The 25,242-nt window shown below is 46.3% G+C and overlaps 1 protein-coding gene across 1 annotated transcript in view; it reads left to right on the forward strand.

Annotated features, from left to right (window-relative positions):
• The window catches only part of Pkd1l3 (polycystin 1 like 3, transient receptor potential channel interacting), a 74,013-nt gene that overhangs the window by 14,422 nt on the left and 34,349 nt on the right, over positions 1-25,242 (forward strand). The window contains exons 8-18 of the mRNA XM_076573597.1: positions 2,295-2,426; positions 6,373-6,555; positions 9,036-9,163; positions 9,253-9,379; positions 10,392-10,520; positions 11,222-11,453; positions 14,147-14,340; positions 16,754-16,984; positions 18,969-19,070; positions 19,309-19,487; positions 23,169-23,315. Coding sequence (XP_076429712.1) covers positions 2,295-2,426; positions 6,373-6,555; positions 9,036-9,163; positions 9,253-9,379; positions 10,392-10,520; positions 11,222-11,453; positions 14,147-14,340; positions 16,754-16,984; positions 18,969-19,070; positions 19,309-19,487; positions 23,169-23,315 — 1,784 coding nt within the window. The remainder of the gene's footprint in view (positions 1-2,294; positions 2,427-6,372; positions 6,556-9,035; positions 9,164-9,252; positions 9,380-10,391; positions 10,521-11,221; positions 11,454-14,146; positions 14,341-16,753; positions 16,985-18,968; positions 19,071-19,308; positions 19,488-23,168; positions 23,316-25,242) is intronic.

Consider the following 25,242-nt stretch of genomic DNA (forward strand, 5'->3'; position numbering starts at 1 on the left):
TGGAAGCTAGATGTTCACCCTTGTCCCAACACTGTCTTCCACCAGGGAAGGACTAGCCTGCAAGAGCTTCAACCAAGAACGGGGTTCCTTTCCTTAAATAAAGAGAAGCCAGGAATGTAGAACGAATATCCAGAAGTGTTTACAGATAAATTACTAGAACCCGTTAAGAGAATTTAGCAATGTTGCCCAATTCCAGGTATGCGTTAAGTGTGTGTGCAATGATGGGAAAATTAAACACAGCCAAGCGAGGTAGCCAACGCCTATAATTCCAGTACTCAGGAGCCTGAGGCTGGAGGATTGCAGGTTTAAGGCCAGCCTAGGCTACATAAATGTTAAGATGTGCCATGATGTGGCCCATCTGGGTTCTAAAATACCAAGTGCGGTATGTGTCCCCACAGCTGCCTGTAGCTAGGAGAGCATCTGGAAAGCCCAACCTCTGCTGGGGCATGGGGTGGCAGCTACAGCTCAGCCATATCCTCATCCTTTCTTGTTTGCACCTCAGCTGTCAAAGCCACAATGCAGTGATTCTCAGTCCAGGGTCCTTCTGTCAGTGACCCCTCCCACAAAGTCAGGTATAACCTATTGGACCACGTGGCCCACAAGGGTGGTGTGCTGGTTAGTGTTATGGCAACTTGACACAAGCTGGAATTAGCTGAAAGGAGAGAATCTCAATGGAGAAAATGCCTCCACAAGATCCAGCTGAAGGACATTTTCTGAATTAGTGATTGATAGGGGAGGGCCGGAACTATTGTGGGTGGGGCCATCCATGGGCTGGTGGTCCTGGGTTCTATAGGAAAACAGGCTGAGCACGCCATGAGAGCAAGCCAGTTAAGCAGCACCCCTCCTTGGCTTCTGCATCAGCTCCTGCCTCCAGGTCCCTGCCCTGTTTGAGTTCCTGTCCGGGCTTCCTTCAGTGACGGACTATGTGGAAGTGTAAGCTGGCTGGTGTTTCCTCACAGCCACAGAATCCCTCACTCAGACGGACGGGATCGTGACCCACCGGCTCCTCTCTTCCCACCTAACGCAGCATCTGCAGAGTGCAGTAGGGCCTTGGTAAACGTCTCTTGAAGATGAGTGTGATAAGCGGGCTGTTCTCCAGAACTCCAACAAGTAGTTGGGTTTACACGGGAATCGGTAAAGGTTGGACTTCCAATATAGAAGCTTTGTAAGCGAGGGCCTTGCTCTGTTTGCTCAGTTTGGGGAAGCGTTTGGCACCTCACCTCCTGCCACAACAGTATGTGAGGGTTTCCCTTTTCAACATGAGCTCTTTTCCCCAGTCTTGAGGCTTCAGCCGGGGACCTTGTGCTTGCTAGATAAGCTCTCTGTTGTAGAATATTATTTTAAGTGTGTTACTTTTGATTATGTTGCATTTGTTTAACTCTGCGAAGCTGTGTTACTGTGTCTGTCTAAAATACCTGGTGGGCTAATAAAGCACTGAACAGCCAATAGCGAGGCAGAAGAAAGGATGGGGGCGGGGCTGGAAGGCAGAGAATATATAGAAGGAGAACTCTGGGAGGGGGAGAAAAAAAGAAGTAGCCAGAGAAGGAGGAGGACTCCAGGGGCCTGCAATCCAGCTCCACAGCCAGCCACCGAGTGAGAGTAAGATTTACAGAAGTAAGAGAATGGGAAAAGCCCAGAGGCAAAAGATAGACAGGATAATTTAAGTTGAGGAAAGCTGGCAAGAAACAAGTCAAGCTAAGGCCGGGCATTCATAATTAAGAATAGGCTTCTGTGTGTGATTCATTTGGGAGCTGGGTGGTGAACCTCCAAAAGAGAAAAGAGTTTAAACCCCCCCCCCCAAAAAAAAAAAACAGCTCTCTGGCTCTCGGTGAACTCATTCCTGTAATCTTACCAGCAACCTCATCTGCCTTTGGAGTTTTCATTCTATAAAATTCTTACTCATCTTCTCTCATGTATGAAGGAGATGAAAATCAATTTCACCCACTTGCTTCTGAAAGTAATGGCCCTTTTGGAGCCTGAAGTTCATGAAACTTAGAACGTCATCCTTGGTCAGTGGCCATTAACATAGTATACCAAACTCCAAATGCAGGGTAATCTGTATAAATAATTTTGACAAAATATTATCTTTTAATTTTTTATTACATTTGTGTGGGGGGGGGTGTGCACATGTGCTGTGTTACTCACATGGAGGTCACAGAACTTGCAGTAATCAGTTCTGTCCATCTGCCATGTGGGTTCCTGGGATCAAACTGGGGTCCTTCAGTCTTAGCAGTAAGTGCCTTTACCTACTGAGCCATCTCTCCAGCCTGACAAAAATCTTTTCTTCCCAATAGGTCACAGATCAGACAGCAGGGAACTTGATCCTAGATATTCCTGCTTTTCAAGCTGACAGTGAATTCCAGAAAGCCTGTGACATCCTCCAGAGACTGAGAAACTCCCCTCCAACATCTCCTACTCCAGCTCAGGTAATCAGAACTGGGGAGGGAAGGAACTCGGCGAAGGGAAGGGAGGATGTGGAGACCGTGCCGTTGCAGAACTGGGCACTGTAAAAGTACTGGATGGAAAGAGCTGACTATCAGCAAATACAAATTTAAGTCAGAACCGAGTGCATTGATTGGCGATGGTATTCTCAGTTCACTGATCAGGTTATGTCATTTTAATACATTTGTCAGGAGAAATCACGTGACAAAGACAGCCGCGCAGCTTGCTGTAGATAGAGTGGAATGGTCTTGGGACAGGCATCAAAATCGGAATGCTCCTGGCCTTGCCGTTTTCTGCGCCCCTGCTCGCTCCCTCATAACTGATCAGACTGCTTCTTATGCATAAAAAGGCGGTAGCATAAGAGATTCAACTTTCTTTTTTCTATTTTTTGACATTTGTAAATACACCACAATAAGCATGTCTCTGAAGTTTTGATAGGTAGGTAGGTAAGTAGGTAGGTTGGTTGGTTGGTTGGTTGGTCTGGTTCTTTGGCTTGGTTCTTTGCTGGGGGTGGGGGTTGTTTTTACTTTTTCTATTTTGAGACAGGGTCTCAAGTATCCCAGGCTTGTCTCAAACTTGATGTGTAGGCTAGGATGACCTTAAACTGTTGATCCTCCTGCCTCCACCCCCCCAGTTCCAGTATGACAGATATGTACCACCACACCTAGTTTATGTGGTGCTGGGGCCCAAGCCCGAGGCTTCCCGCATGCTCAAAGCATTTTACCAAGTGAGCCGCATCACCATTCAGTTACAGAAACACACATTCTTTTTTTTGTTTTTTTTTTTGGTTTTTTTTGTTTTTTGTTTTTCGAGACAGGGTTTCTCTGTGTAGCTTTGCGCCTTTCCTGGAACTTGCTTTGGAGACCAGGCTGGCCTCGAACTCACAGAGATCCTCCTGCCTCTGCCTCCCGAGTGCTGGGATTAAAGGCGTGCGCCACCACCGCCCGGCTAGAAACACATATTCTTAGGAAGAAAATCAAAGCAGAACAAATACAATTGTGAGGAAACAAACCCCCCCCCCACACACACACACACCTTGTGCCCTTGCAAATCTCATTAGTGAGATGTGACCATTGCTCCCTTTGCCCTTGACTGGCTGTATATGTATATATATTTATACTGTTTCCTAATTCACAAGTATTTTTAAAATAAATTAAAAGTATACAGATATGTTTAGACCTTTGACTGTTTTGTTTTGTTTTTTCCCCAAGGCAGTGTTTCTCTGTGTAACCCTAGCTTGGTTCTTGAACTCACAGAGATCTGCCTGCCTCTGCCTCCCACTGGGATTAAAGGTGTGCGTCACCACCGCCACCACCACCACCTCCACCATCACTGCCTGGCACCTTTTAAGTTTTAAGTTAACAAATTGCCTTTCCACACCTGTCTGCATATATTAGCTGACTAATAGTCACCTGGATTTTTTGTTTATTCATGAAACAGCTTACCTATGTGCATCCTTGTAAATACATTGAGAACTTGCAAAACTAATTCTGAGTGCTGCATAGAAGCAATGATAGGCCTTTAGACTTGCAACAGATATGGCCAAATTGTTCTGAAAGGTACTGTTTTCATTTCCACTATGGCCCCACATTCCCATTTTTTGCCCATTTTAAAAGCAAGAAAGTTAGGGTTCTGTGGCTGTGATAAAACACTATAATAAAATCAACTCAGGGAGGAAGGGTTTGGTTTATGGGTTACAATCCATCGTCAGGGGAGGCCAAGGCAGGAACCTGGAGGAGGAACAGAAGAAGCAGGAGGCATGGAGGAGCTCGGCTTACTGGCCTGTCCTCCATGGCTTGCTCAGCCTGCTTTCTTATTCAGCTCAGGACCAGCTAGCTGCCCAGGGATGACACTCCCCACCAGGGGCTGGACCTTCCCACACCAATCGTTAATAAAGCGCCCTATAGACTTGCCTATAGACCCATCTTATGAAAGTATTTTCTCAATTGAGAGTCCTCTTCTCAATAACTCTAGCTCCTATCAAGTTGACAATTAATTAGTGAGTTAATTAAAACCACCAGGTAAAGCGGCAGTGTACTGATTTCTACCGAAGCTAATCCTGTGTATACTCACAGCTGTGTTATAACTTCGCTTCTGTTCACTGTTTGACTTGATTCTGAACCTAAGCACGGATTCTGGCATTGAGACATGGCCCCCTCCCCTTTATTCCTTCTCCGAATTGCTCTGTGCCGTCATCTGTCCTGCTCACTCTTCACCTTGGGCCATTGGTCTTGTTATTAGAGGCTTTTATTACTAAGGCTAACTGTTGTAGTTGGTTGTTTTTTACTCTTTGCTCTTTGGGGGTCCAACACCCACCTCCCAAATAAATCACATGGGAGATTTTTTTTAAACTTATGAATGCCTAGCCTTAGCGTATTTCTAGCCAGTTTTTTCTTAACTTAAATTATCCCATCTACCTTTTGCCTCTGGGCTTTCATCTTTCTCTATTCTATATGCCTTTCTTTACTTCTTACTCTGTGGCTGACTGTATTGCCGGGTGGCTGGCTCCTGGCATCCTCTCTCCTCCTCCTCCTCTTGTTTCTCAATCTCTCCTCCCAGATGTCTCCTATTTACTCTCTCTACCTTTCTCCTGTCTCACTATTGTCCATTCAGCTCTATATTAGAGCAACCATACTTCAAATATTTTGTGCCAGTGTCTTATTTTTAAACTTCTGAATATGCTTGATTTTTTTTTTTTTGGTTGCTTGGTTTTTTTGAGACAGGGTTTCTCTGTGTAGCCCTGACTGTCCTGGAACTCACTCTGTAGACCAGGCTGGCCTCAAACTCACAGAAATCCATCTTCCTCTGCCTCCTGAGTGCTAGGATTAAAGGCATGCACACCAGCTGGTGTCTTTGATTTTTACAGAAGCTTTTAATAAATATAACTTTGAAAGGAGATAGCATTTCAAAATAAAAATAGTAGTACCTACAATAGGTGTCCAGTAACCATCCAATCAAACCTGCCTAACATTTCCTTTTGGTAGGTAGTTAGTTGATTGGTTGGTTGGAGACAGGGTTTCACTGTGCAGCCTGAGCTGACTTTAAACTTACTTGCAATCTTCCTGTCTCTGTCTCCTGGGTGCTGGGATTACAGGCATGCATCACTGCACCTGGCTGCTTAGCCTTTTTTTTTTTTTTTTAACTCCTGTATAAAAGAGGACTGGTGTTTTCCATTGTATTTAGAACTTCCCCCTGGTCTCTGTTTTTTGGATATCTGGAAACTTCTGATGCCACCACCCATCCCTTCACAAAGAGCTCACCTTCTCAGCATTTGGCCAGACATTGCTCTTTTCCTAAGCACCCGTCTTTTAGTTTGATTTTGTTCGCTTAAACAGCTTGTCTACTTAGCACTCCAAATTCCTTAGAATAACATTAAACACAATCCTCCCCCACAGGTGGCATGGAATCATATATTTTCCTTGCCTGCCAAATGGTGATGTTGCTTCTTGTAAAATACATTTGAACTATGGAATGGATATTGATGTGGGGCTGGGGAATAATTCAGTTGGTGAAGTGCCTGTGCACAAGCTTGAGAACCTGAGTGCACATCTGCAGCACCTATGTAAAAGCCAGATGTGGCCCTGCATGTCTGGAAATCTACTGATGGAAAGGTGGAAACAGACAAATCCCTAGAGTTTGCTGCTCAGCTGGGCTAGCCAGTTGGTAAGACTCCTGTTCAGTCAGTGAGAGACCCTGTCTCAAAAAACATGGTGGAGAGCAACTGATGAAGGTATATGACATCGATCTGGCCTCCAGGTGCACATACACCCACATGAATATAGGCACACACCATACACACATATATACATACATGAAGAGGAGGAGGGAGAGGAGGGAGAAGGAGAGAATAGTGCACTGCTTATAGGAAGGCACAAATAAATTTAAAACAGGCACAAGCAGCTACATGCATTTCCTTTCTGACTCCCCTAGGTCAGCGTGGCCAACTTACTCATTGACCTGAGTGAGCAGCTGATGATGATCCCATTTCAGCAAAATGACAGTCGGAACCTCAAAACTCCGGCAGTTGTCTGCCCCCTTCAGCCTCTTGGAAGTACAATAACAACCAAGAAAGGAAGTCAGCAGATTCTTCAGCAAGACACTGAGCTTGCTGAGGTGAGTGTGCTGTATGCCGGTGGCCAGCTCTGCCACACAACCTCTCCCCAGTCTTTAAAAGAGAATCCTGCTGGAGAGACTGCTGAGTCTTCTCTGGCCTCTTTCTCTACCCGACCAGTGCACAGAGACTACTGAATGCTCACTTCACAATCAGTGAAAGGACTTAGTAAAGCATGTCGTAAACCCTCGATGAGATATCCAACACCCTTAGCTATTGGGAAAGTGCAAACTAAAGCTAAGAAGCTGGATACAGTGTTATCCCAGCACTGGGGAGGCTGAGACAGGGGGATAGCAAGTTCAAGGCCAGCCTGGACTGTGTAGCAAGACCTTGTTGGAACGGGAGAGAATGGAAGAGAATGGGAAGGGAGGGAGGAAGGAGAGAGAGAGAAAGAGAGAGGAGGGAGGAAGGATCGGAGGGAGGAAGAGAGGGAGGAAGGAAAGAGAGAGAGAGGGAAAGAGAGAGGAGGGAGGGAGGAAGGAAAGAGAGAAAGGGAAAGAGAGAGGAGGGAGGAAGGGAGGAGAGAGAGGGGGAAGAGAGAAAGAGAGAGGAGGGAGGGAGGAGAGAGGGGGAAGAGAGAAAGAGAGAGAGGAGGTAGAGAGGGAGGGAGGAAGGAAGGGAGAGAGGGAGGGAGGGAAAAAGGGAGGGAGGGGAAAAGAGGGTGATAACAATTTACACCAAAAATATGGACAAGCCAGGTGTGGTGACATGTGTCTGTGATTACAGTGCTCACGAGGCAGAGGCACGTGGACCTGAGGGGTTCAAGGTCATCCTTGGCAGCACACTGAGTTTGAGGCCGGCCTGAGAGTCTTTCTCAAATCAACATCAGAGAGGGGAGAGGGAGACAGTAATGAATATTAGCAAGGATGCTAAGACACTAAAACCATCATGAATTGTTGTGTTTGGAAATAATGCAGCAGCCCATCAAAGTGTCAGAAATAATCTGGCTGTGTCTTTACCAATTATGCTCTTTGGTATGTACAGGAGAGAATTGAAAAAGCAGGTCCACACAAAAACATGTTCAAAAGAGGATTTTTCAAACAGAAAAAGAGCCCAGTGTGGAAACAGTCCCGCTGCATGTGATCTGAGGGGTGGTGGATAAATTACAATACAGCACGTTCATATAAAGACTGTTTAGCCCCAGGAAGGAATGACGTATTGACGCACGACACAGCATGGGTAACCCGCAGGAACATCACGTCACATGAAAGACCATTATAGTTCACCTCGAGAAATGTAGAGAAGCATCAGGTCTGTAGAAGCCAGAGTAGGCCAGTTTATTTTAGGGGGATGAATTTAAAAGCTAAGATTGTGGCATTGGTTACATACGTAGATGTAAAACATATATTCTGCGAGGGTGAGTTCTACCACATTTGGGAATTTCATCTCAACAGAGCTGTGTTTAAGTCTTCATCATGCTGCTGGGGCTGTAGCTCAGCTGGTAAAGTGCTGGGGCTGTGCTGTAAGAAGCCCCATGAACCATCCACAGCACCCCACAGATTGAGCATACACAGCATTTGGGATTGGAGCAGGAGGATCAGAAATACTAAGTGATATCTGGCTACAGAGTGCGTTTGAGGTCAGCCTGGGATACACGACACCTTGTCCTCCCACCCCACAGAGCACCCATCGAGAACACTGAGGGAAACTCCTATCAGAGGTGAAAACAGAAACTCCTCACACGAAACCGTCCACAGGGCTGATTAACTGGTTAGAACTTTCATGACCATGGGGAGTTTGGAATGGTACAAGTTCAGAGCCAAGTTATCTTGGGCCATCATTAGCCCTCTTAATAACCATGTGTTGTCTGCATGTGACCTGGCATCTGTGTGACCAGCAGATCCTTTGAAATGTCCAAACAGACACCTAGCTCCCACTAACCAAAAAGCTGAGAATGCTATCGGATGGCAGCTGTGGCCTGTAGAACAGAGTTCCCAATTTCTTCAGCCCTCCTATGTACTGTTTCCACCAGTGTATTTGAAAACTCCTCCATTTAAGACTTCCTTTGTTCTAGCCAGGCGGTGGTGGCGCACGCCTTTAATCCCAGCACTCGGGAGGCAGAGCCAGGTGGATCTCTGTGAGTTCGAGGCCAGCCTGGTCTACAAAGTGAGTTCCAGGAAAGGCGCAAAACTACACAGAGAAACCCTGTCTTGAAAAAACAAACAACAAACAAACAAGACTTCCTTTGTTCTGTTGCCATAACGACTCCATCCAGCTGTCACCATGATGGAACATGGAATTTGGGGGACCTGAATCGGGCGTGTGTGTGTGTGTGTGTGTGTGTGTGTGTGTGTGTGTGTGTGTGTGTGTTTGATGCAAAGTTGTTAGTGAGACTCTGAGCACTTCTGTGAGGTTCCAAAGTCCATGCTTGCTCCCTCCCCTTTCTTTACACCACTATCAAAATCCCTGTTCCCCTTGGAACTCCGTCAGAACCATTTCAGTGACAGCCCACAGATCACAAGGGATCTCACTCTACATGCAGGTTGCAGACATGCTGGAGATGTCCTTGATGGCCCTGGGAGAGATCCACAAAGCATTTTGCCAGCAGAGCCTGTCTCCTGAGTCGGCAGTGACCTTGACCTCTCCTGATGCTGCTCTGCTGTTGAGCAGGTTAACCGGCTGGAGGGCTGGGGAAATTTCCTTCTGGTTTTGACTTTTAGAGGGCATACAGAAACTGATTAGCATTTACATTCTTTCAGCCAAAATGTATCATCTTTGCCTCTGAGCACTTATACTCTGGGTGACCCCGCACCCTTGAGGTTAGGTTTTCCATCAGCAGAAGCGCTGAAAGAGCTCTTGAATAAACACCCGGGAGTGAACCTTCAGGTGAGTGTGAACTTGACTGAGAGGGGAATGAAAACGGTATATGATGGCTGTGTGGGAATGTAAGGGGAGAGAATACACACCATCCGGGCCACATAAGGAAGACTGTGGGCATGAATGTATATTTCATTCATCTCTTAAAAATGATCCAATAGGGGCTGGGGAGATGGCCTAGAGGGTAAGAACACATGCTCTGTCAATAAGAGGACCTGAGTTTGAATCTCCAGCACCCGTGTAAATGTGGGCCTGGCTGTGTGTGCCTGTAACCTCAGCACTGGGGTGCATAGACAGGCAAATATGAGAGGTCATTGGTTGGCCAGCCTAGCTAAAACACAAGCTTCTACTTCAGTGAGAATCCCAGACAGCAGCAGCAGAAGATACCCAGTGTCCTGCTCTTGTCTCTACATGCCTACTCATTGCCATAAGCTCTTGCACCCATGGACTCATATGAATGTAACACACACACACACACACACACACACACACACACACACACACACTCACACACTTAGTATATAGCTAGGTTTGATGGCAGATGCCTGTTTTCCTAGCACTTGAGAGACATCAGAAGGAGGATTGCTGTGGATTCAGGATTCAGGGATAGCCTGGGCTACACTGCAAGTCTTGAAAAAAAATCCAATAGAGAGCATTAAACAGATATTCGGATTTAACTGTGTTTCTGTGTTGTGATTTGAATTGATCTCAACTACTGACTGGGATTATCTGAATCGTAACGATTCAGTGTAAAAAACACCGACAGTATTGAAGTGTAGAATCCTTGCTTCCAAAGAGCAAATGTGTGCAAATGATGTCAAGGGTCCTAAATGCAGCACGGTCTTTCATTGTTTCTCTTCAGCGTTACAATGTTCAGCATCCCTTCTTCACTTCTCACACTGTTGGAGAATCCCAGCATTTGATTTAGAGCTGCTACCTTGTAACCTGTTGGGGGAGGGGGGGCGCTCTCCTTTAAGAAAAACTTGGCAATTGGAGGAACTGGAATGTGCTTCCTCTCCAGGTAACAGGTCTGGCTTTCAACCCTTTTGAGACTTCAGATGACAAGAACATTGTTGGAAGCATTGGAAATGTATTACTGAGCTCTGGTTATCACTCGCTCCAAGTCCATGATTTAATAGAAGATATTGAGGTACCAGTTTCTTGATGGTAACAGGACATGCTGGAAAAGAGCGTGGAAAGATGCAACAACTTAGCATTTTAGATTCATGTCAGAGCTAAGTGCATGGCGCATGCCTTTAATCCCAGCACTTAGGAGACAGAGGCAAGCTATCTCTGCGGATTCGAGGTTATCTAGGATACATAGTAAATTCTCTATGCCAGAAAGGCTGCATAGTAAGACCCTGTTTTGTTTTTGTTTTGTTTTGTTTTGTTTTGTTTTGTTTTGTTTTGTTTTGTTTTGAAAAAAAAAAAAAAAGGATCCATGTCAGAGCCAGCATTTTGTTACACATCTCTGGAAGCTTCACAAAGAGATAGACCTGACTCAGTGCAAGGAAAAGCCACTAGAGACTGTAATCCCTTCCACTAATCCCTGGCAGTGTGCTGCCTACTAAGACCCAACAAAGAAGCCTTGGGAAATTTGTTACATCATCACTACAAAGGAAGCAGAAAGGTCCATCTTTACATGGAGGATTAAGTGTCTCTCTTTCAAGCCAGGCGGTGGTGGCACACACCTTTAATCCCAGTACTCGGGAGGCAGAGCCAGGCAGATCTCTGTGAGTTCAAGGCCAGCCTGGTCTATAGAGCAAGATTCAGGAAAGGTGCAAAGCTACACAGAGAAACCCTGTCTCGAAAAACAAAACAAAACAAAACAAAAAGTGTCCCTCTTTCTAGATCGTGCTCTGGAGAAATGCCAGCATGGAGACCCAGCCCACCAACCTCAACACAAGTACAGACCGTTTCACAGTCACAGTGAATATCACCTCTGTGGAGAAAACCCTCATTGTGACCATCGAGCCGGAAAGTCCCCTGCTAATGACACTCTACCTGGGCTTCCAGGACGAGCCTGACCACACTCACTTCTACCTGAACGTCAGCCTTCCCAGGGACCAGGTGTGGCAGAAAGGTATCAGCCATCAGATGTCTGAAACTTAATTGATATGTGTTTCTCCTTTTTAACTTGTGATTGTGAGGTAATTGTAGGTTCACACCCAGCTAGAAGATGAAGCAGCACGCTTGTTTTTTTTAACCAGTCCCCCCAATGGCTGAGCTACAAGTTCACAACCAGGAAGTAACCTTGACACAATATACTATCAGTAGATATTCCCAGGGTTCCAAGCATTCACCTCTCTATATATGTGCACCTTGTTTTATTTAATTAAAGATGGGTTATGTAATGCATAAAAGGATATAGATATAGATATATGCTCTGTATATACTTATATAGAGAGAGATCATATATGTGATAAAGCAAATTTTATTAAATGCTAATTGTAGAACCCAATGATAACATGAATTTACAGTATAAAACTCAGCTTTCAGTGTAGTTGAAAACATTCATAGACATAGTAAGGACTGGGTCATAACTCTGTGGTAGAACATGTGTTTGGTATGCCAAGGCTGGGATTCCATCATTAGGATGAAAAGAAGTTGAGACCAACTGAAGAAATAACATTCTAGTGCCATGGACCAGATCATATCATTTCAAGCTTATTAAGATATAGATGAATGTATATAAAATAATATCCCAATTTCCATTTTTAGTCTTAGATTTGGGAAAGGGTCAGAGACAGTAAGTGTTGATATAAGACAGAATGACATTATCGGAGGAGTTAGGAATCTTTGGAAGCAGAGCTGAGGGTGTTGCTCAGTTGATGGAGTCCCTGCCTACCATGCACAAAGCCCGGTGTTGATCCCCAGCACCACTGGTTTTGTTTCTAAGAATTTTTGCAATAATACCAGTAGTTAAAATTTTCTGTGCAGTTGAGCATAGGGGTCTGTAATCTTAGCCCTTGAGAGTGGAAGGCAGATGAATCAAGAGTTAAAAGCTTTCCTTGGCTTTATAACAAGCTGGCGGCCAACCTACACAAAACGAAATTCTGAGAGGTTAGAGAGATGGCTCCATGAATAAAATGTCTGCTGCTCAAGCATGAGGACCTGAGTTTGGATCCCCAGCATCCATGTAGAAGCTCAATATGGATGCCCTTACCACTGGTGGGAGACAACATCGGGTCCCTAGAACTCATCGACTGGCCAGCCCAACTGAATTGATGGGTTCTCATCCAGTGAGAGACCCTAAAGTGACAAGCAATCAAGGCAGACACCCAGAGTCAACATCTGGCTCCCAAATACAAGAGCACACATGCACACGTGCACACACATATGGACAAATATATAGCCCACACACAAATATTTGAGACCCATGAGCGATGCCTAGATACACTTGATACACCATGCTCTATGGATGTAAATTTGAAACGTACTGGAAAGTCTCAGCATCACTTAGAGTTAGAAGGACCTTTGCTGTGAGGACGAGAAAACTGAGGCCAGGGAGATAAAGTGACTTGTCTTAATCCTTGACGGCCACCAGGACAGGACACAGGGGCTCGTGGGAAACCCAGTTCCCTGCAACCACTGCATTTGCGTCTTTCCTTTATCCCAGAGTTTGTCACCTAAGGTGGGCGGTGACGTTGTTCTCTTCAAGTGCCTGTGTGTGTAATGGGAGAGCGGGTTGTGGAGGAGTCAGGGGTCGCCTGACACTGATGTGGGACATCTTTATCAGTCATTCTTTTACCTTATTCTTTGAAGTGAGGTGTCTCAGTCAAACCCAGAGCTTGCCGGGATGATGAGTGTGGGTAGTCAGCTTTCCTGGGGATGCCTCTACCTTTCTGAGGCTGGGATTACAGGCAGATTGCCATATCCACCCAACACTTTTGTGGGCTCTGGGGAGCCGAACTCTGATCCTCTTGCTGGCTTACCATATGCTTCACTTTAACTGCTAAGATAGCTCGAAGCCTACCCCCCCCCTTTTTTTTTTAAGTCTCGTGTATCCAAAGCTGGGCTCAAACCCACTATATAACCAAGGATGACCTTGAACTTCTGATCCTCCTGTGTCCATCTCTCAAGCACTAGCTAGCTAGGATTACAGATTTGTGCCACCGTGATGGGTTTTTTGGTGCTGGGGATCAAACCCAGCATATATGTTAGGTTTATATGTGTTAGGCAAGCACTCTTACCACTGAGCTACATTCCCTGCCTGTCTTAGTCAGTGTTCTATTGCTGTGAATGACGACAGCAGACATGGTGCTGGAGAAGTAGCTGTAAGTTCTACATCAAGATCTGCAGGCAGCAGGAAGAGACACTGGGCCTCACTGGGCTTTTGAAACATCAAAGCACATACCCAGGGACACACTACCTCCAATATGGCCACACCCACTCCAACAAGGCCACACCCTCTCATCCTTCTCAAGTACTGCCACTCCCTGCTGACCGGGCACTCAAATATATTAGCCTATGGGGGGCCGTTCTTATTCAAACCATCACACAGCCCATGTGTGATGGTTTCATTTTTCTAAAACTCATAGTGCATTCCAGTTCATTAGGCATAAACGTGCACATATCAAAAGAACATGATTCTTTTGCTGGAATGGATTTGATGCAGAGTTCAGGATTGTGTCAATGGTCTTTTTTTTCCACATATTTCTGGTGCTAGACTTGTATCCTCATTTGTAAGAAAACAGTAATGAATAATAGTAGTCGTGGATCTGAAGGAATTTTATCCCTTCGGAAGTATAACCCGTGATTCTTCTTTGTCCTAAGATGAGGAGTACACATGGGTGCTGACACCAGAGAGCCTGCAGTACGGGACTGGCACTTACTACATCATGGCTGTGGTAAATAAAAGTACAGAGGCCATGCAGTGCACACCTATCCTGGTCTCAGTGGTAACGGCTGTCACCCAGTGCTATTTCTGGGACCAAAACAACAGGACATGGAAGAGCGATGGATGCCAAGTAAGGGGGGGTGTTGCGGGGGTGGGGGTGGGGGGGCTCTCTGAAACCTTAGCTGCGCCTCTCCCCCTTCCCTCCTTGGGGATAGGCCAGAAACAACAGCACTCTGAAGGAAAACAAATCTTCCAGGGGACAGAGAGGAGGCTGGCCTGTGGTAGCCGGGCAGGTGTGTCTCTAGAACGGCAGGTCCGTGCTGTCTTTTTCCAATTCCCATCTCAATGCAGTGGCAGGCCAGTCTGACTGTGCTGGGCACTGAGTGACAGCTGACAGCTATAGACAAAGATAGAAAGTAGGTGGGGAAGCTGCTTGCTAAATATGCTGTGGCTAAAAGAAGCAAGCCTCCTGCTAGACAGAAGAAAGCTTTTCCAGTTGGGACTATGTTATAGAAAGCGGATGGGGAGGTGGCTCAGCAGTTAGAGCATTCCCTGCTCTTCCAGAGGACTCACTCAAGTTCAGTTCCCAGCCCCCATGTGTTGGCTCACAGCCACCACCTGTAACTCTAGCTCCAGGGGATCCAATGCCTTTTCTGGCCTCTCAAGCGCGCGCGCGCGCGCGCGCGCGCGCGCACACACACACACACACACACACACACACACACAAATAAAATAAAAGTAAGCCTTAAAAAAAAAAATGCATTGTAGATGCTTGTACACCCCAGACAGGCAAGGACAGACTGCCACATTTACAGTTACCACCTTGTCCCCTGGCGTCTGGCCCTTCCAGAAGACATCACACCTCTCACTACATAGCCCAGGTTGGCCTCCTGTTCTCGATCTTCTTGTTTTGGCCTCCTTGAGTATTGAGGCTACAGGCATGCGTCACCACACCCAGCTTGCACATCCTTGATCTGGTGCGTGCCAGCCAGATCTAATGTCTACTTCAGTAACACCACACTGATGCAAAGCCCTGGTAATCATGAAGCTATTCTTCCAAGGGCTGAGACTGGATCTGCGGCGTGGTGGTGGTTGTGTGTAACCCCAGCCCGTGGGAGGCAGAACAGGGGGATCATGAGGTCAAGGCCAGCCTGAGCTACATAGTAAGACCCTGTGTTTAAAATAATAATAAAAAAAAACTAAAGCTGGGCAGTGGTGGTGCATGCCTTTAATCCCAGCTCTCGAGAGGCAGAGCCAGGAGGATCTCTCTGAGTTCGAGGCCAGCCTGCTCTACAGAGCGAAATTCAGGATAGGCACCAAAACTACATGAAGAAACCCTGTCTCGAAAAACCAAAAAGAAAAAAGAAAAAAAATTGAGCTTGGCAAGGAAAAAATGGATTCCCAGGAAATCCACTGCCTCCAACAGTAATGTCTGGTAGCCACTCCTCAGGCAAATCCCCCAGCCGGGAGCATATTAAGAAGAAGGTTCTGCTGTAGTGACTCTGGGTGAGTCATGCATTAAGGAGCAAGACTGAAGAGCGTTTCTGCTCTCGAGATGCAAGCATTGATAACAGAGCCATTGGGATGCTTCTGCCCATTGAGTCCCTCTGGGATGCTGTGTCTCTGAGTATAAGGAAAGGGGTGTTCCCAGGCCGGAGGAGGGCCTGAGCAAGCAGGACTTAGCATCGTGTAGCAGAATTAAGGAATTAGTTACAGAGGCAACATTTTCAGTGGAGGGGATCAGTCCCAAGACTTCACACTTGCTAGATAGGCACTCTACCACTGAGCCCCCGTTACAGGCTTTCAATGCACCAACTCAAACACACATGGCTAGCTTCCATTTGTTCATACTTACTGGTCCAATTTTAAAACACACAATATGAAGAAACGTTATACCATATGGAAAATGACAGGGAATAATTTAAAAGTTCTAAACATACCAGTCAGCTTTATCAAAATTATTATTTTTTTCTAATTCAGAGGGTTTTTTGTTCTTGTTGTTTTGAGACTCATTGTGGAGGGTCTAATTACGTAGCCCAAGCTGGCCTGCATCTCATGGAGATCCACTTGGTTATGCTGGGATTTAGGTGCACGCCGTCACACCTGGCCTCGTTCAGAGTCATAAAGATAAGAAAGCACTCAGGGCTAATAGAGGCCAGATGTGTGCCCCTCACTGTTATCCCTCCCTCCTGTAGAGGACGGCCACAGCTCTGGGCTGCTGTGTACACTCGTTCTTTCTGCACCTGCTCGGTGGATACCTTCCACATGAGGTGCCACGTTAGAAAATATGGATGCAGGGATGGGTCATCAGCGAAGACGATGCCACACATCCCGGGCTGCCAAGCCTGCCAGTCAGAGTGCAACCCCGAGAACCCAGAGGGGAGAAGGGGAGAACTCACCCGTGCACATACACATTATAAATAAATGTATAGAAACCAATCTTTGCATCCTTCTGTCTCAACGCTGCTGGTGTTTCCATCTCCTGCTTGCCACTCCTTAGCACTCACTCTACCTCAGAATCGGCGTCTTTGGTCTACTTGCAGGCAGGCCCGCAGAGCACCATTTGGAAGACGCAGTGTCTCTGTAATCACCTGACCTTCTTCAGCAGTGACTTCTTCATCCTGCCCAGGACGGTGGATGTGGAAAACACCATCAAACTGCTGCTTCGTGTGACCAACAACCCCGTTGGGGTGTCATTGCTGGCCAGCCTTTTAGGATTCTATAGCCTCTTAGTCACGTGGGCTTGGAGGAAGGATCGAGCAGACATGCAGAAGGTAAGAAGGCTTGGACTCCAAAGGCCATGGTGTCTTGAGTATGTTGAGTTAGATAGGGAGACGTAGGCATCGTGGGCCAGGGAGCAGGGAATTCAGGTAGAGTTGTATTTAATTTTTCTGCATATCTACTATCTCAAAAAAAAAGTAGGTTTTTTTCTCTTTCTTTTTTTTTTTTTTTGTTGTTGTTTGTTCAGTGCCAAGGTTGGATTGTCACAGGAGTCATGCAGATTAGAAATAAAACAGAAAATAGCTGTCCTAGGAACTCAACTGAAATCAGACTCATATTTTTGTTTGTTTTTCAACACAGGGTTTCTCTGAGTAGCCCTTGCTGTCCTGGAACTCATTTTGTAGCCCAGGCTGGCCTGGAACTCAGAGATCCACCTGCCTCTGCCTCCAGAGTGCTGGGATTAAAGGCGTGTGCCACCACTACCAGACTCATATTTATCTTACCTTATAACTTAAAAAACTTATTCTGAGTCAAATTATAATTTAACATAACTACAACCTACAGGAAGCTGGTAAAGAATTCTTTTCTGAGACTGATGGTGTGGCTCACTGAGTGAAGGTCCTTGCCATCAAGGCTGATGAACTCGGCTTGATCCCCAGTGCACACATGATAAAAAGAGAACAGCAAGTTGTCCTCTGCCCTCCGCTCGTGTGTCATGACACACCTGTGCCCCACCCTGCACACAAAGAAACAAATGCTCAAACTTTTAAAAATTATTTTCTGTGTCTTCAGACAAGATTTCATACTGTCCCCTAACCTGACCCAAGAAACACATTATATAGCCCAGGCTGGCCTTGACATCACAGTAATCTTCAAAATTAAAATTTATTTAATGCTAAAAATGCTAAAATTACAGATGTGAGCCACCATCCTTGGCTGGGTAAATTTCTTTTAGACAGGATCTCACTGAGTAGTTCTGGCGGGCGTGAAACTCACTACATAGCTCAGGCTAGCCTCAAGCCTACAGAGATCCACCTGCCTCTGCCTCCAAGTGACACCACACCTAACTATGACTAGGAAAAAAATTTTAAGGATTTATTTATTTATTATAGATACAGTTCTGCCTGCATGCCAGAGAGGGCACCAGGTCTCATTACAGATGGTTGTGAGCCACTGTGTGGTTGCTGGGAATTGAACTCAGGACTTCTGGAAGAGCAGCCAGTGCTCTTAATCTCTGAGCTATCTTTCCAGGCCTCACCCAAAAAAATTTTTTTAACAGTGAAATTCTTTGACAGCTTTTTCTTAATTTATGTTTAGATATTTATTGTGTGTGTGCGTGAGAGAGAGTGTGTGTTTATTCAAGGCCTTATACATTCTAGACAAGGGCTCTCCCAATATCTACACTGCAGCTTCGTTTATACTTGGAAGTTCTAGGAGGTGGAGTATCTGTTTCTTATTGTCCTGGGTGAAGTGCCACCAGCTTTAGTAAATAAAAATAGAAGACAGGCGGCAGTGGCGCACGCCTTTAATCCCAGCAATTGGGAGGCAGAGCCAGGTAGATCTCTGTGAGTTCAAGGCCAGCCTGGTCTACAGAGTGAGTTCCAGGGCAGCCAGAGCTATTACACAGAGAAACCCCCGTCTCAAACAAACAAACAAAAATTTGCATTTCATATGAACATATAAACAGCAAATGAATCTTTAGCAGGCCCCATGACCCTCATCGTTTATCTGAAACTCCAGTCTCCCTGGACGTCCTCTACATGACATGCTACTCCCACCAGAGTGGGAGGGAGGTGGAGGGCTTATTGCCCAAGGCCCAGTCAGGTGATTCTGAGGATGTTTCATTGTAAAGACAGAGCCTAGAGTTTCAGACCTCATCCCTCTGGTCACACTGCTGGCCTGTGTGTGCTTGCCTGGTGACATCACCTCCCACTGCTTCCCATGGGGTCCCAACATTGCCACAGAGAAGCCTGTTCCCAGCGGGGGGCCCTCCTGAGTCAAGACCTGGCAAGCTCATTGCGTCTGCTTTTCCTGCAGGTGAAGGTGACTGTCCTGGCTGACAACGACCCCAGCTCTGCATTTCACTACCTTATCCAGGTCTACACTGGGTATCGAAGGAGGGCTGCTACAACAGCCCAGGTCAGCAGGACCCACGCGCATTACTGTGCGTCCTCTGCGATGGGGCATGTTCTAACTTGGCAATAGCTTGGGATCCAATAGCGCTTTAGAAGGAATCACAGGGACTGGCATTGCCTGGTCCTAAAGTGTAATGTCCTTGTCTGTCAACTTCCGATGGCTGCTTCTTTCTGCTTAAGGAAAAACCCCAGAGTTCAGTGTCACAGTGCCTCGTGTTTCGTCTTTTCTGGCCACACCTTAGGTTGTTATCACCCTCTATGGCTCGGAGGGGCACAGCGAGCCCCACCACCTTTGCGACCCGCAGAAGGCCGTCTTCGAGCGTGGAGCCCTGGATGTTTTCCTGCTCTCCACTGGGTCCTGGCTGGGGGACCTGCATGGCCTTCGACTCTGGCATGACAATTCCGGCGACAACCCTTCTTGGTAAGTACCTGCCCTGGGCTGGCTCACTTTTTCTTTAGAAATTTTTTTGCATTTATTTCTTTTTTGGGGGGGTGAGGGGGTGTGGTTGAGACAGGGTTTCTCTGTGTCATTTTGGTGCCTGTCCTGGAACTCGTTCTGTAGACCAGGCTGGCTTTGAACTCATACAGATCCTCCTGCCTCTGCCTCCTGAGTGCTGGGACTGAAGGTGTGCGCCACCACACCTGGCTTATTTCTTTATTTTGTATGTGTGTGTGCACACCACTCCCCCATGTGTGGAGGTTAAAGGGCAATCTGAGAGTCAGTTCTCCCCTTCCATCAGATGGTTCCGGAAATTGAACTCAGGTTGTCAGACTTGGTGGCCCGTGCCTTTACCCCCTGAGCCACCTCACTGGCTCTTGTTTCCAGGTCCCTTGTAGCCTTTTGAGAGACCAGCAAGTTACCATGGTAAACAATAATGCTTTCAGCCAAACCCTGACAAGTGGCTGCTGGACTCATGTCTTCAGAGAACAAAACCCAGAAAGAAATAAGGAAGCTGACAGTACAGTGGTGTGCGTGTGTGTGTGTGTGTGTGTGTGTGTGTGTGTGTGTGTGTGTGTGTCTGTCTGTCTGTCTGTCTGTGTGTTTATGTGTGTGTGTCTGTGTGTGTGTGTGTCTGTGTGTGTGTGTCTGTGTGTTTGTGTGTGTGTCTGTGTGTGTGTGTGTCTGTGTGTTTGTGTGTGTGTCTGTGTGTTTATGTGTGTGTGTGTGTGTCTGTGTGTGTGTGTGTCTGTGTGTTTATGTGTGTGTGTCTGTGTGTGTGTCTGTGTGTTTATGTGTGTGTGTGTATGTGTGTGTGTGTGAATGTGTGTGTGTGTGTCTGTGTGTTTATGTGTGTGTGTGTGTATGTGTGTGTGTATGTGTGTGTGTGTATGTGTGTGTGTGTGTGTGAATGTGTGTGTGTGTGAATGTGTGTGTGTGTGAATGTGTGTGTGTGTGTGAATGTGTGTGTGTGAATGTGTGTGTGTGTGTGTGAATGTGTGTGTGTGTGAATGTGTGTGTGTGTGTATAATGGAGGACGAGCCTCACCCTCATTTTTATTGTGTCGTAACTGTCAACAGCACATAGTAACGGTGACAATAACAAAACAGTGCCTGAAAACGAGGTTAAAGCCTTCTGTATAAGACAGGACTCAATGTGGCTGACTTTTTCGTTCATTTCCTGACTTTCCTGGATTGAATTCATCTGCTGCTTTGCATCCTTTTTCGGATTGTTGATCCTTTTACCAGAAACCCTTTGGCATCTGCATCTGGCCTGTTAGCCATTTCCATGTCTTTGAGTCCAGTCGTTGAGTTCTGGTCTATGGAGGGATCATGTCACCTGCCTTTCACGGTTTCTGTAGTCCTGTGGAGTTACTCACATCTGTTGGTTTGGATCTCTCTTCTGGGTTGTGTGTGTGTAGAGGGTCTTCTTAATTAACAAAATATTCTTGAAGGCTCAATCCCCATTACCACCAGGAATGCATATGGTGCACATACATACAGATAAAGTAAAAAAAAAAAAATCTATCTTTTTTGTTATAGACAGACTCTCATTCTGTAGCCCTGGCTGGCCTGGAACTCTCTAGGTAAACCAGGTTGGCTTTGAACTCATAGATATCTGCCTTCCTCTTTCTCCCAAGTGCTGTGCTTAAGGTGTACATCACCAAAATCAGCCAAAAATCTCTTTCTAGTGTATTTTTTAATAGAACTTGCAAGTTGGAATAATTCCTTGGTCTGTGGTCTGCACAATGGATGTTGGGTTAGCCAGCATGAAAACAGCATTAACTTCGCTGTGTGTCTGTCAGAGATCTTAGGGACCAGGTATGTTCCCAGTGACTACTGTGGTTTTAAAGGAAATTTTTATCTGAGCAGTAGCTACCGACGAGCTAAAACATTCACTACACCTTGTTGTAAGTGGGTGTGCAGGCATCCAGGCTTTGCTGAACCAATTCAATCTAATTTCCCAGAACCGTAAGATTTTCAGAATGGCAAATTAGCATTTGCTACCACTTCAGGTCACCAGCAGCACCGAAACTGGGCACTGACTTTTCCTCTCCATTCAAGATGGCTCCTTCTTCCAATGCAACCTTTCCAGTTGAACACCTGTTGAGTGTGGCCCTCTTCATCCAAGGTCGTAGCTGGATCTTCTGGATTTCCTTCTGCATCTTCTTCGTTGACATTGTTCCTTCCCTTTGCGTCACCGTGTTCAGGAGCAGCTTCTTGCTGTAAACCACATGAGCCAGGCTCTGCCAGCCTCTTCTGCTGCTTCCTGAGCTCTGGGAATCTTCAGAGAACTGAAGAGAGTTACAGTGTTGCTTGGATAAGGGCTCGGGAATGCTGTGTCTGGTCTGATGTTGCCCAGAACACTAAAATTTTCTCCATCATCAACATGAAGCCTGTTCTGCTCTCTCATCCATGTGTCCTTTAGAGTAGTGATCTTCATCTCCTTCAAGACCTTCTCCTTCCTGGTCCTAAGTTGGCTTCCATTTGGCCCAGGAGCACCAGTGTTCTGCCTGTCTCAGCTTTGAATGCCTTCCTCACTCAGCCCAATCATTCCTAGTTCTTGATTTAAAGGAAGAGACTGTAAGAGAGTCTCACTTAGAAGCCATGGTAGAGCTACTAACGGTCCTTATTTCAGTATTTGATTGTTGTGTCTCAAAGAATAGAGACCCCCAAAGAGATGGGGAGAACTGTGTGGGAGAGGCCAGTCCATGAAGCAGTCAGAACGTGCACAATAGTGACTGGTGGAGCTCACCCTCTCATGTATGGGTTGTAGTTTGTGGCACCCTAAAACCTTTGTAGACATGAGAGCAGGAGGCGCTAACCACTGCACTGTACATCATGCTTCTGAAAAGTGCCGACTGGTACTCTGTGTACCATTCTGCTGTTCTTCTATGTTTTATATACAGTTAAAGGCTAAAACACTGTAGCCAAGGGTCGGGGGAGGCGACTCAGTGTCACAAGTGCTTGCCATGCAAGTGTGACTACCTGAGTTGGAATCCCCACCCAAAGCCAGGTGTGGTAATATGCATTTGCCTTCCCAGAACTCCTACAGCAAATGGGAGGGGGAGATGGGAGAATCCCTAGTGGATGCAGCTGTGGGCAAGGGACTCTGTCTGTCTCAAACAAGGTAGAAGGAGAGGACTGACATCCAAGGCTGCTTTCTGATCTCCATATGCACCCTGTAGCACGTGCACACAACATTGTGCACAGAAAACACACACGCACGTTTGAAAAAAATATAGATACGTAGAGGATCAAATCTAAGATCTGAGGGTCTATAGTTCTGATGTGGCTACAGACCCAGATAAGGTGAGAAGTCATTAGTATAAATGTTGAACATTAATGATGAAAAATAGAGGTGCATGGGATACTTTAAGAAGTAATAGATCATTATCACACACAGAACAAAGAAAGATGCACACACACACACACACACACACACACACACCAATCTTCTCAGGCAACAAAATTTGCAGTCAGCATCTTGGACATGAACTTCCTGAGGGCAGCAGGTGGGACTGGCTTGCCTGCCTATCACTCTTACCTTGCAAAGCATCAGTTGCTTACTTGGGTACTCACTGCAAGTGCAAGATAACCTCTTACCACACAGTAAGCAGTCACTGCGCTCCTTCCTGACATGGTGACCTTTATCTGACTATAGGTATGTAAGCCAAGTGATCGTCAGTGATATGACTGTGAAGAAGAAATGGCATTTCCAGTGCAACTGTTGGCTGGCCGTGGACTTGGGCAACTGCGAGCGTGACAGGGTCTTCACACCAGCCTCCAGGAAGGAGCTCTCTTCCTTCAGGTACAACTGTTAGTACAGACACTGATGCACACTTAGAAGACTATAGCTCAGCTATTTACTCCTCCGTGTCTCCCCATCAGTCTTTGTGACTCACAATTTTGGACTCTTCTTTGGCATTTCCCTCCTCAGGACAAGCATGTGAACGTACATCAAATGCCTAAATATGAGGGGGGAAAGTGGCCATAACCTCTCCTCAGGAATGTTCCCTTTTCTCCTGTTGTGTGGTGGGAACAGCAAGGTTCCATTACTTCTAAGAAGCCGCTCCCATTCAGCTGCTATAGAAGAAATCACTCCTCCAACAAGCGTTCTATTTTTGTTATGATTTTGAGAAATTAAGGGAAGGGCATACCTGGGTAGTTGCGTTCCTTCTGATGGGCTGGGTCTGTAGCCATCTGCAACTTCTTGCTGGCACCATGGTTGGCAGGTGGTGGCAGCTGTCAGCCACACAGCACCTACACATGGCTGCCCCAGCATGGCAGCCTCGGGCTAGCTGGGTGTTTTATCTTGTGACCAGCTTTTCCTAGACTGGCATTTCAGGAGAGCTAAGCAGTTTCTGCTCTTTGTGACCCCCACTCTGTAGAGCTTCCCGGGGGAGAGACAGTCTACCATTTGATGGGAGAAGTTCAAGTGAATTTTGAAAATGTATTCAAATTGCCACGGGAACATAAAGTTTATGGTTGGCCTGCACCAGCAAAGGCTTTGTGGCTTGACCTTGCCAGTGTCCCCCATCACATTTGGTGTGTGATAGCTGGTTACATCGAGTCCCCCTGGGTTACTTTGGCCCAAACTGAAACCCATAAACAATGGCATAACAAACTGGCTAAGATCAGCTTTGAATAGTCATGATCCATAGCCTGGGAGAGCGTCCCATGGTTCCTTGCCACTGCAGAGAAAGATGTTATTAGAACAGAGGAAATAGCCGGGGGGTGGGGGGGTGCACACCTTTAATGTCAGCACTCAGGAGGCAGAAGCAGGTGGATCTCTGTGAGTTCTTGGCCAGCCTGGGCTACAAAGTGAGTTTCAGGACAGTTAGGACTGTTACACAGAGAAACCCTGTCTTGAAAATTTAAAAAAAAAAAAGAGAGAGAAAACAATGGCATGGGCTAAGTGACCAATAAGATTTGTCACAGTGCAGGGATTGTCTTGTACCTGACACTTGGTGGAGAAATCCCTTAGGCACCTAGAAGTAGAATTTCCGAGGGTATGCATGTTGTGAGACAAAGGATAACAGACTCCAGTGAGTTTCTCATTTCACTTATTCTTCTTTCAGCTCTCATTTTCTTTGTAATTTCCACTATCCTGGTCTCCTATTTAGTAAGACTAAGGTCTTATTTTCTTTTTGGTTCCTCATAATGTAATCTCCTTTAGTTCTTTGATTTAAAGTAGCTGATTAAGTCTTTGTCTAGAGGCCAAGTGTGCTGGCGCACACCTGTAACCCCAGCCCTCAGAAGCTGAGGCAGGGGGATCGTGAGTTCCAGGTCAGCCTGGGCTAGCAGCCCTTGTCTAGTAAATACAATGTCTTGGCCTCCTCGAAGGCCATCTGTTTACTGTCTTTTCCCTGGATATTCTCATGTGTTGACGTGTTAAAAACGGCATCTTTAGTACAGCGTGCTCCAGGAGTCAGTTGTCTCTCTGTTCCCGCCAGCGTGACTGGTTTGGATGCTGTTTGTACACTAAGTGATGACTCTGAACTGATTCTGTAAGGTCTAGATTCTTTGTCATGTGCGGCAATTGACATGTTTGCACAGTTAGCATAGTGTCAGCATAGTGCTCGTGCCCAGCTGAAGATTAGACCATTCCCTGAGATTCCTGGATTCCAGCGAGCCTCCGCTCTTGGTTGCAGGGCTCCGTGGGCGCAGTGGGCCATGCCTCCCGTGTGCAGGAGGGCTATCTGCAACCATGCCTGAGCCTTCCCCTCCGGCTTGCT

Source organism: Peromyscus maniculatus, chromosome 5 (genome assembly GCF_049852395.1).
Source record: "Peromyscus maniculatus bairdii isolate BWxNUB_F1_BW_parent chromosome 5, HU_Pman_BW_mat_3.1, whole genome shotgun sequence".
Lineage (NCBI taxonomy): Eukaryota > Metazoa > Chordata > Mammalia > Rodentia > Cricetidae > Peromyscus > Peromyscus maniculatus.